This window comes from Ovis canadensis, chromosome X (genome assembly GCF_042477335.2).
Source record: "Ovis canadensis isolate MfBH-ARS-UI-01 breed Bighorn chromosome X, ARS-UI_OviCan_v2, whole genome shotgun sequence".
In the NCBI taxonomy this organism is placed as follows: domain Eukaryota; kingdom Metazoa; phylum Chordata; class Mammalia; order Artiodactyla; family Bovidae; genus Ovis; species Ovis canadensis.
Genome location: NC_091727.1, coordinates 85219869 through 85236117, shown reverse-complemented (window position 1 = coordinate 85236117; position 16249 = coordinate 85219869). Strand labels below are relative to the sequence as shown.

General features: G+C 43.2%; 2 protein-coding genes across 2 annotated transcripts in view; both read right to left on the bottom strand.

Moving 5' to 3' along the window:
- Window positions 1-3667: 3667 nt before the first annotated feature.
- LOC138930394 (melanoma-associated antigen 10-like) lies at window positions 3668-4917 on the bottom strand. Its single transcript, XM_070290577.1, has one exon. The coding sequence runs from the start codon at window positions 4868-4870 to the stop codon at window positions 3752-3754; it is 1119 nt and encodes a 372-aa protein (XP_070146678.1). The 5' UTR covers window positions 4871-4917; the 3' UTR covers window positions 3668-3751.
- A 319-nt stretch (window positions 4918-5236) lies between these two features.
- GABRA3 (gamma-aminobutyric acid type A receptor subunit alpha3) overlaps window positions 5237-16249 on the bottom strand; it is a 292154-nt gene continuing 281141 nt past the window's right edge. The window contains exon 10 of the mRNA XM_070290576.1: window positions 5237-5319. Coding sequence (XP_070146677.1) covers window positions 5269-5319 — 51 coding nt within the window. The 3' untranslated portion in view covers window positions 5237-5268. The remainder of the gene's footprint in view (window positions 5320-16249) is intronic.

Genomic DNA, 16249 nt, shown 5'->3' with positions numbered 1-16249 from the left:
ATGCTTCTAACTCATATTTCAGGGACAATGGGTAGTGATGTGATCATTCCTAACTACAAGTGGATTGTACTTGTAGTAATACAACTACAATGTAGTACTTCATTTACTACAATACAATGTATTGTATGCTGCCTCGACAATACAATGTCTTGTAGTAAATATATTGTAGTAATATATTGTGAAGGAAAGGAAGACAAAATATGGATAAGACAGTGTGGTCTCTCTCATACACTGTTACATAGTAGATGCTGAACACAAAGCAATTATTATAAATTGCTATGACAACAACCTTCACTTCTTGGAAAATTTCCTTTTTTATTGAAGTATAGTTGATTTACCATGTTGTGTTAGGTTTTGGTATACAGTGAACTGATTCAGATATCTACCTACCTATATATTTCATATCCTTTTCCTTTATGGTTTTATTACAGGATTTTTTTAAATTGGGCTATAGTTGCTTTACAATGTTGTGTTAGTTTCTGCTATACAACAAAGTAAATCAGCTGTATGTATACATATATCCCTTCCCTCATTGATCTCTCTCTCACTGCCCTCCCTACAATCACACCCATCTAGGTCACCACAGAGCATCGAGCTGGTTTCAAAAACTCTTAACTTCAGGGTTTTATCCAAAGAACTGGTAGATTATGTGCCAAGTTAGACTCTACGCATAAACTCATTTAGAAAGCAAAGAGTTTGTTGAAGATACCTGTGGAGGGGGGGAGAGGTAATGGCCAATGTCTAACATCACTATCCAATGTAAACACAAGAGCACCATAAGCGGGCAGTGGGTTGAGACAGTCTGGGGACTTCTGCAGGGAGTTGAAATGCTTTATGTCAGAGGGAGGGCAAGAGATTTAGGCTGTTCCATTTGGAGTGGGCACAGATTTCAGAAGAGGCAGCAGTTATGAGCTGGTAAGCTGGTCAGGTTCCAGAGTTGGACTGGAGGGTACATAGGGGAAGACCAGGGGATAGTTGTTGTCATGTGGCAAGGTGCTGGGACTAGCCAGACTTCTGGCAGCTCAGCTCTCAGGGGACCCTGACAGGCAGGAGGACTCTATGTTAATAATGCCCACAAACAATACCCAGACCCTGTCTGCTTCACTTTGTCGCCTTCCTTCTTTAAGCCTGCTTTCAGTGTCTTGGGCATGGGGGTCCTCCTTTTGGTCACCTTCGAGACTTTATGGAGTACTGAGAAAAGAAATGATTTAGAGTCAGAAGGTTGGTATCAGGCTGGGGTTGAGTAGGAAAAGCATAGATTCCCAATGAATTTAGACTAGAGATCTAGTGCCTGCCCTGTCACTTATTAACCATGTAACCATGGTAGATTACCAAGCCCTAGGGCCTCAGGTTTTTCATCTGTGAAGCAAGTGGGCTTGATGAGTGGCTGAGATGTAGGTAACGTAGGCAACGTAAAGCACCTTGCACAGTGCCTGGCTCAGTCTTTAATGATTAACAGTTACAGTAACTGTTATCCACAGTTTTGCTTTCTGCAGTTTCAGCTACCTGAGATCAACCAGGGTCTTAAAATATTAAGTAGACAATTTCAGAAATATACAATTCATTAAGTTGTAAATCACACCATCCCACTCTGTCCTGCCCTGAACATGAATCATCCTTTTGTTCAACATATCCACACTATATATGCTACCTACCCATTAGTATAGGAAAAAATGTAACATTATAGTGTTCAGTACTCTCCATGGTGTCAGATACCTACAGGCGGTCTTGGAACATAATCACTGGCAGATAACGGGTATTTCTGTGTTTCTAACATTAATTTGACACCAGGCTCTTCTACCCTGTACTCTAGAAGTTGTTGCTATTATCCAGTATACCTTAGAGAAATCTCAATAGGACACATAATACCATAATCAGTCAACCATACTGCTGGCTTTGTGAATAGTGGTAGTAGTGTTAGTCACTCAGTTGTGTCTGACTCTTTGCAATCCAACAGACTGTAGTCTGCCAGGGTCCTCTGTCCATGGGATTCTCCAGGCAAGAATACTGGAGTGGACTGCCATTCCCTTCTCCAGAGGATCTTCCTGACCCAGGGATTGAACCCGGCTCTCCTATGTTGCAGGCAGATTCTTTACCATTTGAGCTACAGGGGCTTTCCAAATAAAAATCAGTAAATATTCTTCTTAGAGGATATATTATTAAATTTAGGTGGAGGGGAGTCTTCCCCAGCTGGATGCAACTCAAAGCTACTAGAATTTGAGCCAAAGACCAATTTAGTCCCTCCCTCCCAGCTGCATTTTCATCCGATCCACTATTTTCATTAATTCCTCCCCACCCAAGCTATATATTGCTCAGAATTGGCCAAATTACATTAAAGGTAATCTAATTAAAATGTCTTCTAATAATGTCATCTCTGGTTTTCCTAGGTCAGTGAAATGGGTGCCTGGACAGTGACTTCCCAGCATCATTCAAAAGATATCCATCCTTATTTCTTAGGAAACCCTTGCAGACGATACTTATAAAACACCTAGGTCTTGTGTTCAGCTGAACTGGGACAAGAGTACAGGACAACTTCTTTACTTGCCCCAGGAAGTGATTTCTCTATGGTTTATCCATGATCCAAAAGCAAATGCCAAGAGCAGTTTTGTTATCCACGTTTTTCTCTCATTCCTAAGACACATGGAGAAGGCAATAGCAACCCACTCCAGTACTCTTGCCTGGAAAGTCCCATGGACAGAGGAGCCTGGTAGGCTGCAGTCCATGGGGTCTCTAAGAGTAAGAAATGACTGAGCAACTTCACTTTCACGTTTCACTTTCATGCATTGGAGAAGGAAATGGCAACCCACTCCAGTGTTCTTCCCTGGAAAATCCCAGGGATGGGGGAGCCTGGTAGGCTGCTGTCTATGGGGTCGCACAGTCGGACATGACTGAAGCGACTTAGCAGCAGCTGCAGCAGCAGCAGCAAGACACACCATCTGCAGGTCTGAGGGCTGCCACCACCCAGGTTCATTTCCATCACCTCCCAGCTTCCCAAAGCCCCAAATCGCCCTGGCTCAGGCACCGACACTCGAGGGCTCCTCCTGGAGTCCCACCGCCCTGCCCTATGTTTCCTTGTTCAGTGGGACTAGGGGACATCTCTCCACCTTCCTCATGTGACTGTGGCTCCTGGACCATCGCTCTAGGTTGTAGGGGTGCCTTGCTTTTCCCAGTGTCCCCACTGCTAACACAGGGCCTTCCACAGAGCAGAGGCTCCATGAAGGTTTTTGGAATAAATGAACCAGTGAGCAGAGATTTCATTTATTACTATTTTATTTCTTCTACATCCTTGAATAAGCTAAAAATCCAAGTACAAATCTTAATGTTACAGAATAGACTAAAAGTGAGAATTAAAAAGTAAACCACTAAATTTTTTCCTCTATTTTACTAAGTTCTTTCACATTTTCAAGGAAATTCTTATTCTAATGCCATCTTATTACAGAGTACAAATAAAATGAAAGGTTTCACAATTTGTCTTAAAATAGCAAAATTCTGTATCCTAAACTGAAAAAAAAAAGCTAAATGTGCCAATGTCATGCATAAACCTAGATTTTGAGAATAACAGACTTTCTAGTTGAGTAACAGCATTTTAAGATGCCAAAAAATAAAAGAAGATCAAGTTCGAAGTCACCTCAGTGGAAGAGAAACACAAAGATGCTATTTACTACTATTCCCTTGCCCCCAGTCTGTCCCTCTACTAGTTAGATCATTGACTGCCCTCTTAAAGCACAGAGTGAAGAATCTGCCTTGGACTTCACTCAGGGCAGAAGCTGCTAGATGGGGCACTAGAACTTTCACTGGCCATGGCACTAGTATCATCCGTGGTGGTAATTCCAGATTGGGCTCTCTCTTCCTGCTGTCTCAACGCCTCCTCATACCACAGAGGGAAGGCTCTAGGGTCACTTCCACTGATCTTAGCCAAAAACTCCAGGAGAGTCATCTTGCAGATCTCTGCGTGGGCCCGGGGACCCCACAGAAACTCATAGCGGGCAGGATCACTGTTGGGCACCTGTCGGTACTCAAAGTACTGCTCCTGCACCAACACTCTGGTAATAAGCTCCCTGGGCTCCCCATAGATAAAGTGATCTGTCCCATCATATACCCCCATCACATTCAGTACTTCCCACACCTTCTCCTCAGAGACACAGTCACCCTCCATAAAGATCATGCTCAGGATAACTATCAGAATACCGTTCTTGGGCATGGTCTCCCCATCACTCATCATCCCATCACAGGTGAGGCCCAGGGTAGTGACCAGGACATAGGAGTCGTCGCTGGGGTCCACTTCCTTCACATCCACGCCAAACGCCAGCTGCAGGCACTCCGAGGCTTCTCTGAAGATCTCAGGGAAGTGATCCTGGTAATCTTGGATGACGACATTCAGCATTTCCGCCTTTGTGGTCAGCTCCTTAGTGCGATACTTGAGGAGCAAAAACTCTACCAGATCAGCCACCTTGTCATTAATCACATTTCTGGGCAGGGACTCAGCATTTGGCAGAGCCTCAGAGGTGCTCAGACTCTCCTCTTTTTGGCTGCTGGAGCCATCCTCGGATTGGCTCATTGGAGAGGCAACAGCAGTGGGAGAGAGAAAGGAACTCGGAGGGTTCTGTGAAGGACCCTGGGAAGGATCCTGGGAAAGACCCTGGGAAGGATCCTGGGGAGGACCCAGGGGCCCAGGAATAACATTAAGCTCCTCCTCTGGGGAGCTCAAGATCAGAGGACAAAAAGAAGAAGAGGAAGAAGAAGAGGAGGAGGGAAATGAGGAGGAGCAGGTGGAGGATGAGGACGTATCCTCTTCCACAACTGCAAGAACACTTTGGGTCTCACTGCCTTCCTCAAGCACGCAGCGCCTTCGCTTTGAAGCATGAGACATGATGACTGGTTTCCGGCAACAGACAAGAGTGTGGGCAGGGGTAACAGATGGGGGACCACGGGCCTGGGGGAGAGAGAGGATGAGAACGGCCTCAGCTGAGAAACGAACCCTGGGTGGTCTGACACAGGCCACTTACAAGTCTCCTCTCGAGGGGTGCTCTTGGATGGAACAGGGGCACTCCTCCTGGGCGGCCTGTCTACTGGCTACCCAAAGAAGGAAGGGCAGGGGCTCCCCAGGATGCAGTCAGCCCATCCCGAGGTTCCAGGGTTCATATGGTGGGGGGACTTGAGCCTTGTGGGTTCCCCTCTGTTCTGGGATAGGGGGCCTCTGGTGCACACTCAGGGCACTCTCCTTACCTTGACTCCTGGTTCTGCCTGGACCTCCTCTGCTCTCTGACCTCAGGACACTGGCCTCAGACCTCCACCTTCACCTCCTGGTTCCTGGAGCTCCTGTGACAGAAATGGAGGGGACACCTCGAGGGTAGACTGTGGCACAGCCCTGGGCCGGCCTTCTATGATGGTTCGAAGGGTGGACTCTGTGAGGTCTCCCCAGTTGTGCAGTGGGAGGTCCCATCGGGGTTCCCTTGTAGTGCCCACTTTTCCTCTGGCATGGCCTAGACCTTCCCCTTTGGGGACCTGCAGGGAAACTCAGAACAAGACCCGAGTCTGAACAGAAAGCGCTAAGGGGCCCCACATGTGGCCGTACCTGCCCAGGGCTTCCCTCAGGTCCGAGGCTGGGGAGATGCTCGGTTCAACTCCTCCTCACCTCCCGCCTGCCCTCCCAGCATTTCCCACAGGGGAGGGAGTCTGCTCAGTCCTCCCTCCGGAGTCCAGGGAGTTCACCCTCTGTAGATCTGAAGCCTCCACACTCTGCCCAAACACCTCCCGAGACCCTAAGCCAGAGGTCAAGAAAATGCTCACCCCGCTCTAGGGCCTCCAATAGCCCCTACAAGGGACAGGATCCCTGCCTCCCTATTGCGGTATAACCACCTCAGTCATTCCTCACATGGAACCTAGACTCCAGGCAGGACTGGGGATTGTCCTGTCTGCCATTTTGAGACCCCCCACAGCTTTCACAAGGTCCCCCGTCTCTCTGAGACCCAGATGTCAGGAAATGCTGCATGTGGCCATCCTGTCTGGGGACTACAGGGTCCCCTCTGTTCAGGGGTCCAGCTCCCTTTAGTCCTCCCTCAGCGGTCTACCCCACCTAGGGTCCTCCCAGGGCTGACAGCAGGGGCAGGAATCTGGGGTCTTCACCTTGACTCCTGGTAGGACCGGGGTTCTGTCCTCTCCCTACCTGAGACCTGGCTCCTCACACCAGGTCCCCAGTCTCTCTGAGACCCGCATGTCAGGAAGTCAGGACAGGCCTAGTGTGCTCTTCTCACCCCAGGGTCTCCCAGGGCCAACTACCGGGGCGAGGATCTGTGGGCTTCCGTCAATCCTCCCTCGGGGTCCCCTTAGTCCTCCCTCAGGACCTTACCTTGTCTCCAGGCAGCACCCGGGATTCTCTCCTCGACCCAAATGAAGCCCCGCCTTTTATACCAGTTCCCCAGTCTCTCCAAGGCCCGGATGTCAGGAAGTCCACCCCCTGTACCAGGTCCCCAGTCTGAGACCCGGATGTCAGGAAGCCCGCCCCCTGTACCAGGTCCTTAATCTGAGACCCGGATGTCAGGAAGCCCACCCCCTGTACCAGGTCCTTAGTCTGAGACCCGGATGTCAGGAAGCCCGCCCCCTGTACCAGGTCCTTAGTCTGAGACCCGGATGTCAGGAAGCCCGCCCCCTGCACCAGGTCCTTAGTCTGAGACCCGGATGTCAGGAAGTCAGACCATGTCTGTTGGGCTCATCCTACTCCAGGGCTGCCCAGGGCCGACAACAGGAATGGGCTTCTATCAGGTCTCCTCTGTCTGGGGTCCAGGGTCCCCTCGATCCTCCCTCAGGGGCTTCAGCTTGACTCTCAGCAGAACCTAAGATTCTCCCCTCTGCCCATCTGAGGCCTCGGTCTCTGAGATTCGGATGTGAAAGTCAGGACTTGCTGCCAAGGTGCCTATCCCCCAACCAGGGGCCTCCCAGGGCCAGGAATTTGGGGGGGAGGTCCCCTCTGTTTGGGGTCCAGAGTCCCCTCAGTCTTTGCTTAGGGTCCTTACCTTGACTCCCAGCAGGACATGGGATTCTCTTTTCTGCCCTGCTGAGCCCCCACCCCTTATACCAAGTCCCCAGTCTTTCTGAGACCTGGATGTCAGAAATGGATGATGCATATGGTCATCCCACCCTAAGGTCCCTCAGGGTCTTCCTTCAGGTCCTTACATATCTTCCTGTCTGTCAAGGCCTGGGACTCCTCCATCTGCTGACTGAAGGATGCACACCCAAGACCAAACCAACCCTATTTCAGTATCCCAAGGCAAAATGATGTAATACTAAATCCAGTCAGATGCCTGGGCTGACAGCACCAGATCTGTTGGGGGATCCCCTCTGTTCTGGAGTCTACTGTCCCATCAGTCCTCCCTCAGGGTCCTCACCTTGAATACTGACAGTTCTTGGGTCCTCTCCTCTGCTTACCTGAGTCCAGGCCTGCCAGCTCGATGTCTTTCCCTCCTTTAGACCATTTTACCCAGCAGAAGACAGAGGCCACCGTATCAGGCTACAGCTTGTTGGGGCCTCCCTATACTGATAGCAGGGGCAGGGTGGAGCTGACCTCTGTTCGGAGGTTCAAGGTGCCTCCAGTCCTTCCTCAGGGTCCTTGTCTTGACTCCTGGCAGGTTCTGGAACTCCTTTCTTTGCTGATCTGAAGACATATCCCTCTATCCAAGCCTCACTCCCCTGAGACGTTCATTTTCTACTTCCCCAGAAAGAAGTCAGAGGCTTCCACATCTCTCTGACTTGGCACCTATGGGGGCTGACTGCAGGGACAGGGTAAAGCTGGGACCCCTCTCTTCCAGTCTGGGAGATTCCTTCATTGCTCCTTCAATATCCTCACCTTGACTTGTGACAGGGCCTGAGACTCTTCCCTCTTGTGACCTGAGCCTGTCCCCTTCCAGCCAAGGCTCTCACCTCTCTGAAGACCCCCAGGGAAGATTGAGGAAGGCTCACAGTCTGACAGCTCTGCCAGGGATCTCCCACAGCTGTTATCAGGAGTAGAGCTGGATAATCTGGACCTTCTGAGAAGATGCCCCTGGTTCAGTCCTCACTTCTGAGGTCCTGAGTCCTTGATGAAATCCTGGCTGGGAGAGGCTCCTCACTGTCAGCTCCAAGCATTTGTCCAGCTGCGTCCCTTGCAGAGAATGATTCTGCAACACGAACTAGTTTCTAGATAGGGAGCTGCAGTGCCCATGAGCATGGGGGAGAGTCAGAGAAAAAGCAACCTTTTCAATCTAGTCTCTTGACCAGCCAGCCAGACTTCAGAAACATTTTGTTCTAAAAGATTCATTTTTCTGCACAGAAGAGGCTGAGCAGCAGCAGTTGGGGAGGTCCTGCTCATTTGAAATTATCTAACATTTCATAGTTCAGAGCACTGATTTTCATTTTCTTAACTCTCATTCCTAGTATATTCAAAAAACATATTATACATCTCTACCAAGTGCATGTTTAGAATACATGTAAAATTTCATGAAAGAATACTTATACTTATTGTGTGTGGTTCACTTTAATAGCTCCTGTTCTATAATATATCCAGTCCATTCTTTATCTTCTGTTAAGAATTATTTTGGAAAGGCCAGTTCTCAGTCTCTTGTCAAAAGTTCATAAATGACAGGAGTAGAAACAATGAATCGCTAAAGTAATAATTAGTCATAGTTTATTCTGCCCGTGCCAAAAAGACAGTTTGTGAACAAAGAGCATTCAAACCAAACATGGAATGAGGCTCAGGGGTATATTATTATACAGCTGCTTATATTGTAGGAAGGCAGTGACTATTCTTCACAGTGGTTGGTTATAATATTTGAATTTCTTAAATGATAGGGAATTGGTTAGTGATTACCTCATATCAATTTGGGGAAACAACTGAAGTTTTGCTGATGATTTCCAGAGGCATAAGCAAGAAATGAACCAGATCAAGTTAGTCTTGCAATAAAACCTAAATTAAGCTTTGTTTGTATGACTAAATTGGTTTTGTCTGCTCAGGGAGTTTTTCAAGGCTAGTCTCTGTTTTTGATTGTAACAAGACTAAATTGGTTTCAGGTGGTCATTAGCACAGGCTTTGGGGTCCTACAACCTCAGTCATCTCATCTTTCCAGCTGTCCTGTTATCATCCCAGAGCTACTGGTATCTGTGGTTAGAGGGCCTGCCTCTGGTTTGTGCAATGAAATAGGTCAGAAATTTAAGATCTTCTTCTCCTTACCCATCCTGCCATCTGCATCTCTGTGGCCTACAGCCCTTCCGCAACTTCCCCACTGCCCCCCACCTCGCCAAACAGAAGAACCAGCTCCCCACAGTCATCAGTCTTCCCTAGGGATTTCTCAGTGTTTTCTTGTTTAGCTTTTGTCGTTGATTCCCCCACCCCCACTTCCTTTCTATAGTTATTGAGAGTTGATTTAGGGAGTGGAAGTCAGTGGTCTGAACCTGATGGTCATCTTGGCATTTATAGGTAAGGCACTAAACCTATAAATAATTTAAGGAGAATTCATATCTTTGTAATAATGCTGTTCCTTATTAATAAATATGTTTTACTGCTTTATTTATTTGGGACTTTGAGCTGAATCTATCAGAATGTCTTTTAGGATTCTTTTTAGGTAATTTTCTTGACTTTCTTGCCATTGTGAATGAGGTATTTCCTATTTCATGTTCTAATTATTGCTTTTAGATGGCAAGGTTCTTGATTTTGCTATAATGATTTTCCATATATATTTTCCTGAAATCTCTCAATTATTCAAATACTCCACATGTTTTACAGATAATAATATTGTCACCAAATATTATCTTTCTTTTCAATATTCATACTTCTTATTTATTTCAATATTCACTGTTCTATGTGTCCCAGTGCAATTTTGGACAGTAGAGGAGAGAGTATGCATTTTTGTGTTGTCTGGCCCTGGCTTTAATGGAAATTCTAATATTTTACATATAAGTGTGTTTGCAATAGACTTTAGGAAATTGAAGTTCTATTCTAATGTTAACTTACTCTTTTTTAATCATAAACTTGTGTTTAATTTCTTTCAAAGGCTTTTTAATACACCCATTGATGTGATCAAGTGTTTTTTTCCTCCTCTAATTTGTACAGGGAATTATAATTGAAAGTATTTTATAATGTAAATCATATTTTTATTCCTCAGACACAGCCCATTTGTTCATTTAATTCACTGCTATGTTGAATATGCTATTAAATTATTTAGAATATTTGCTGCTCTGTGAGTGAGCATGGCTTAAAGTGTTCTTTGCATGGGATGTTCTCATCTGGTTTTTGAATTGAGGAGCAATAACCTGGCAAAATGAGTTGAATAATTGACTGTTTCTGTATGTTTTGGAGTTTACATAAGGTGATAATTTGTTTCTCCCTTACTATTTGGTAAAACTGGCTTCCAAAACTGCCTTGTTTTGGAACATGTGATGGTGGCTTGAGTTTTGAATACAGTTTCAGTTTGTATTGTTTGATTAAACTTTTACATGGTCAATTTCACTTAGGATTTCAAATTTAATGGCATATTTATAATATTTTTATTACAGAAATTATCAAACATACACACAATAAAAAGAATCCATTTCTCTTTGTTTTATAATATAATGAACCCAATATACCTGACACTCAGCATCAACACACTTCAACACAATCTGGTTCCGGTTATACCTTCACCTTCTCCCATTTCTTGCTACTGGAATAATTTGAAGCATATTCAAAACATCATACTATTTTATTTCTAAATATTTCATGTTGTTCAGTCACCCAGTCGTGTCCAACTGTTTGCAACCCCATGGACTGCAGCATGCCTGGCTTCCCTGTCCCTCACCATCTCCTAAAGTTTGCCCAAGTTCATGTACATGTCAAATATTTCATGTCTTCCTAAAATATAGATTCTTTTATGAAATATAAATCTAAGTCTTTTTAAATAAGTAATCTTCAAATGCCAGGTATTTTTCATGTTTCCATAGCAGACATACTTTAAAAAAAATCAGTTTCTTTGAATCTGTGTCCAAATAGGATCTAATCACTACAATTGTTCTTTATGTCTCAAGTCTTTTTTAAATCTGTAATTTCTTCCTCTGTTACCTCTTTTTCCTTGCAATTAAATTTTTTTCTGGGAAAAAAAAAACAGAATTTGTGTTTTGTTTACTTTCCAACAGTATGGCTTTTGTTGAATGCAACATTTGTGGTGTCCCTTAACATGTTCTTCAGAATTTACTGACACTACAAGATACTCCAGGCTCATTTTGTATATTTACTGCCTTATTTCTAGAATCAGTCATTTCTCCAAAGAGCCCTTGTTCTTTTTATTGTATGTAGACAAATATTTCTTCAGTGAACAAAGGGAGAAAAAAATTTCCTTCCCCAGTTATACGTCTTATTCTTTTCTTATTTTACTAGCTTGAACTTCCAGTACAGTGTTGAATAGGAGGCCTCAGAGGAGACATCCTTGCCTTTTTCCTGATCATAGGTGGCAAGCATTGAGGAAATTTCCTTCTATTCCTAGTTTACTGAGACTTTTTTATCATGCATCTGTGTTGGATTTTATCAAATGCTTTATTTGTATCTCAATTGATATGATAATATATTTTTTCTTTTGCTTGTTGATGTCATAAATTTCATTAATTGGTCTTTTAATGTTAAACCAGACTTGTATACCTGGAATAAATCTCACTTGGTCATGGTGTATAGTTATTTTTATACATGTTGAATTTGATTTGCTTATATTTTATTGAAGATCATTAGATCTATGTTCATGAGAGTTATGGGTCTGTAGTTTTCCTTTCTTATAATATCTGTTACTGGTTTTGGTGTTAGGGTAATGGTCTCACAGAGTAAGTTAGGAGTATTCCTTCTGCTTTATTTTTTGGAAGACCCTTTGGAGGATTGTTGTTAATTCTTCTTTAGATGTTTGGTAGAATTCACCAGTGAAACCATCTGGGCCTAGTGATTTCTCTTTTGAGGAATATTAATTACTGATTTAGTTTACTTAGTAGATATAGATTTATTTAGATTACCTTTTTATCCTTGTGTGGATTTTTATAGATTATGTCACTGAAGATAATTTTATCTAATGCATTAAGTTTGTGGACATAGAGCTATCATAATACTCCTTCATTTCCTTATGTTAGTCATCTGTGTCATCTAATTTTTGTTTTGTAGCCTTGCTAGAAGATTATCAATTTGTTGATCTTTTCAAATGACTTCTTTTGGATTCACTGATTTTCTACATTGTTTTCCTGTTTTTAATTTCATTGATTTTTGCAGAAATTCTTATTTCTTTTCTTCTGCTTGCCTTCAATTTAATTTGCTCTTCTTTCTCTAGACTTAAGTTGTAATCTTAGGTTTTGATTTTAGAACTTATTTTTCTAATACAGTTAGTGGTATAAATTTATCCCTAAGAACTGTTTTTTCTATATTCCACAATTTTTGATTATTACCATTTGTATCTTATTTAAAATATTAAAACATTTATATTGGAGCTTATTCCCTGACCCAGAGATATATGGATGTATATTGTTTAATTTACAAATTAAATTATATTTCTTCTCCTTCTTCTGATATTCCAGTTACTTAAATATTACACCTTCTGAAATTGTCCCACAGTTCTTAGATATTCTGTTTCATTTTGGGTTTTCACTCTTTTTTTTCCATTTTAATTTTTTCATTTAGAATTTCAATAAAATTTCAATTTAGGGAATTTCTGTTGACATTTTTAAACTTGCTGATTCTTTCCTCAGCTATGTCTAGTTTGCTGATGAGTTCACCAAAAGCCTTCTTAGTTTTTTTCTAGCATTTCCTTTTAACTCTTTCTTAGAGTTCCCATATCACAGCTTACATCTGCTTACCTATCTGTCTTGAATATTGTCTCCTATTTCAATTATAACCCTTGACATATAAGTCATAATTATTTTAAATTCCTTGTCTGATACTTTCAACATCTTTGTCATATCGGAGTCTCTTTCTGAGGCTTGCTTTGTCTCTTTGACTGTATTTTTTCTTGCCCTTTAGCATGCCATGTAATTTTTTGTTGTTGTTGAAAATCCAGACATGTTATATTAGATAATAGGAACTGAAGTAAATTGGCCTTTATAGTGTGAGGTTTTATGTTAGTCTGGCTAGTATTGGACCTTCTGGTGTCAGGGGTTTAAAATTCATCTACACCCTTTCTTTTCCTCTTCTGTTGTTCTTGGGTTTCCCTAGGAACTGCATCTTAAATAGATTCTTGTCTTGCAGTTCTTTCAGCTATAATCTACTGTTGTTATAAAGAAGACATGTTGATGTAGAGGGAAGGGACAGGAAAAAGGCTTCTATAATATTATTGAGACAGGCCTGAGACCTGGGACCCTTTCCTGTGTTGCTGCTCAGCTTTCTGCAAAGTTTACACCTGGATATACCTCTCCTCAAGCTGCAAAATACAAAGAAATTTATGGGAATTCAACTGTGTCCATGCACAGTTGGGGAAAATTCTGGACCACAAGATACAAAAGGACAAAAAAAACCCCACCAAAAACCCGACTGCCATTTCTGAATAGCCTGAAGCAAAAACAGAGTGTCAGGAGCAAAAGCAGGGTACTACACATGCCCCCTGCACTCAATACCAGGAAGGGGAGGGCAAACCACCTAAACCACCCCTGTATCCACCTAGAGTGGAGTTTCTTTAACACTGTGCTGGGATGGAAGAGGAAGGAAGTGGGTCATGGTTCAAATACCATAGCCTCTCACTGTTACCAAATGTCAGCCCTCCAGTCTGACCCCTGGACATACCCCTACCCTCACCACATATAAGGAACAAGCTTGCTCTGCTTCAGTGAACAAGCAAGGGAATCTGTTACTTGTTTTTGCTCCCCCTGCTTCAGCTGGAGCTCCAGTAAAGCCTTGCTTGAATTTCTTGCCTGGCCTCTAGTCAATTTATATTGATTGGAGAAGGCCAAGAACCCCAGTCCATATCAAAATGAAGTCAGTTCCTTTAGGTAGTTTTCAGAGATCTCTGCTTTTATGGATTGTCTTCCTGGTCAAAATCTCTGAGCCATGGCTCTGGAGCTGGAAGCAGGGTGAGTGGAATTTTTTTCTAAATAATACCCCTGCTTTAGTAGTGGAATGCTTGGGATGGAGGGGAAAGTGGTCAGTTGCCTCAAGTCTTTTATGGCTTGCTACTCTTGGCATGTTAACTCTGCCAGGGTGAGGAAAAGCAGGGTTCCAGTATTCTCAGTGCACTGTTCCTAAGGAAGGGACTCTGTCCCACAAGTGGGTGGTTAGGTGAAAGAAGGGATTTTCCACTTCTCAGCCTTACTCTCCTGAAACTTAGTCTTTGGAACAAGTAGCTTGGGATGGGATGAAAAATGCTAATTCCTATACTTCCAAGAAAGATACCCAAAGCTCTTGACTGGGAGCTGGAGACAGAAGGAATTCTATGTTCTTGGCTGTATCCACCTGCGGTGGAGTTTTTTTTAACACTGTGCTGGGATGGAAGAGGAATTAAGTGGGTCATGGTTCAAATACCATAGACTCTCACTGTTCTTACCAACTGTCAGTAAACTTTTTTGAATAAGTCCTTCTTAATTTGCATATTCCCTTAGGACAATTTCCAGATATTTTATCACTTCAGTTCAGTTTAGCCGCTCAGTCGTGTCTGACTCTTTTCGACCCCGTGAATCACAGCACGCCAGGCCTCCCTGTCCATCACTAACTCCCAGAGTTCACCCAAACTCATGTGCATCGAGTCGGTGATGCCATCAGCCATCTCATCCTCTGTTGTCCCTTTCTCCTCCTGCACCCAATCCCTCCCAGCATCAGGGTCTTTTCCAATGAGTCAAATCTTCGTATGAGGTGGCCAGAGTACTGGAGTTTCAGCTTAAGCATCATTCCTTCCAATGAACCCAGGACTGACCTCCTTTACGATGGACTGGTTGGATCTCCTTGCAGTCCAAGGGACTCTCAAGAGTCTTCTCCAACACCACAGTTCAAAAGCATCAATTCTTTGGCACTCAGCTTTCTTCACATTCCAACTCTCACATCCATACATGACCACTGGAAAAACCATAGCCTGGACTTAGATGGACCTTTGTTGGCAAAGGAATATCTCTGCTTTTTAATATGCTATCTATGTTGGTCATAACTTTCCTTCCAAGGAGTAAGCATCTTTTAATTTCATGGCTGCAATCACCATCAGCAGTGATTTTGGAGCCCCCAAAAATAAAGTCTGACACTGTTTCCACTGTTTCCATCTATTTCCCATGAAGTGATGGGACCGGATGCCATGATCTTAATTCTCTGAATGTTGAGCTAACTTTTTCACTCTCTTCTTTCACTTTCATCAAGAGGATTTTTAGTTCCTCTTCACTTTCTGCCATAAGGGTGGTGTCATCTCCATATCTGAGGTTATTGATATTTCTCCCGGCAATCTTGATTTCAGCCTGTGCTTCTTCCAGCCCAGTGTTTCTCATAATGTACTCTGCAAAGAAGTTAAATAAGCAGGGTGACAATATACAGCCTTGATGTACTCCTTTTCCTATTTGGAACCAGTCTGTTGTTCCATGTCCAGTTCTAACTGTTGCTTCCTGACCTGCATATAGGTTTCTCAAGAGGCAGGTCAGGTGGTCTGGTATTCCCATCTCTTTCAGAGTTTTCCACAGTTTCTTGTGATCCACACAGTCAAAGGCTTTGGCATAGTTAATAAAGCAGAAATAGATGTTTTTTTCTGGAACTCTCTTGCTTTTTCGATGATCCAGCGGATGTTGGCAATTTGATCTCTGGTTCCTCTACCTTTTCTAAAATGAGCTTGATATTTTATATGATTGTTTAAAAAATAATGAAAACAGATTTCACTGGGAGTGCATTCATGGAGCTCTTCCCATTGCCAGTAGAAGTGGAACTCCCATGATGTAGTTTTGGATACAAGGCTTTAATTTTTATGTTTATCTTGATTTCCTTGTGATTTCTTTCTCCATTTTCTTATTCTCTCACTTTTGCTAGACTGATAGCATTGTATTTCTCTGCTCTACCATAATTAACTGTTTTATAAGCTCTGATTTTTTTTCATTCTGCAAGTTGTTACTTTCAAACTTCTAGCAAATACGTTTTAAACTTTCAACCTCCTGTCGACAAAGAATATTAATCAAAATTTAGCTTCTCTCCCAAACAAGACTTTCAGTAAGTTTTTATTTTCTGCCCCTACCACACTATTCAACTGAATCTTTATTTCAAATCATTGTTTTCAATAGTACGTCAGTGCTATTTTATAGGCCATTACATTTACAATTTTGTTAA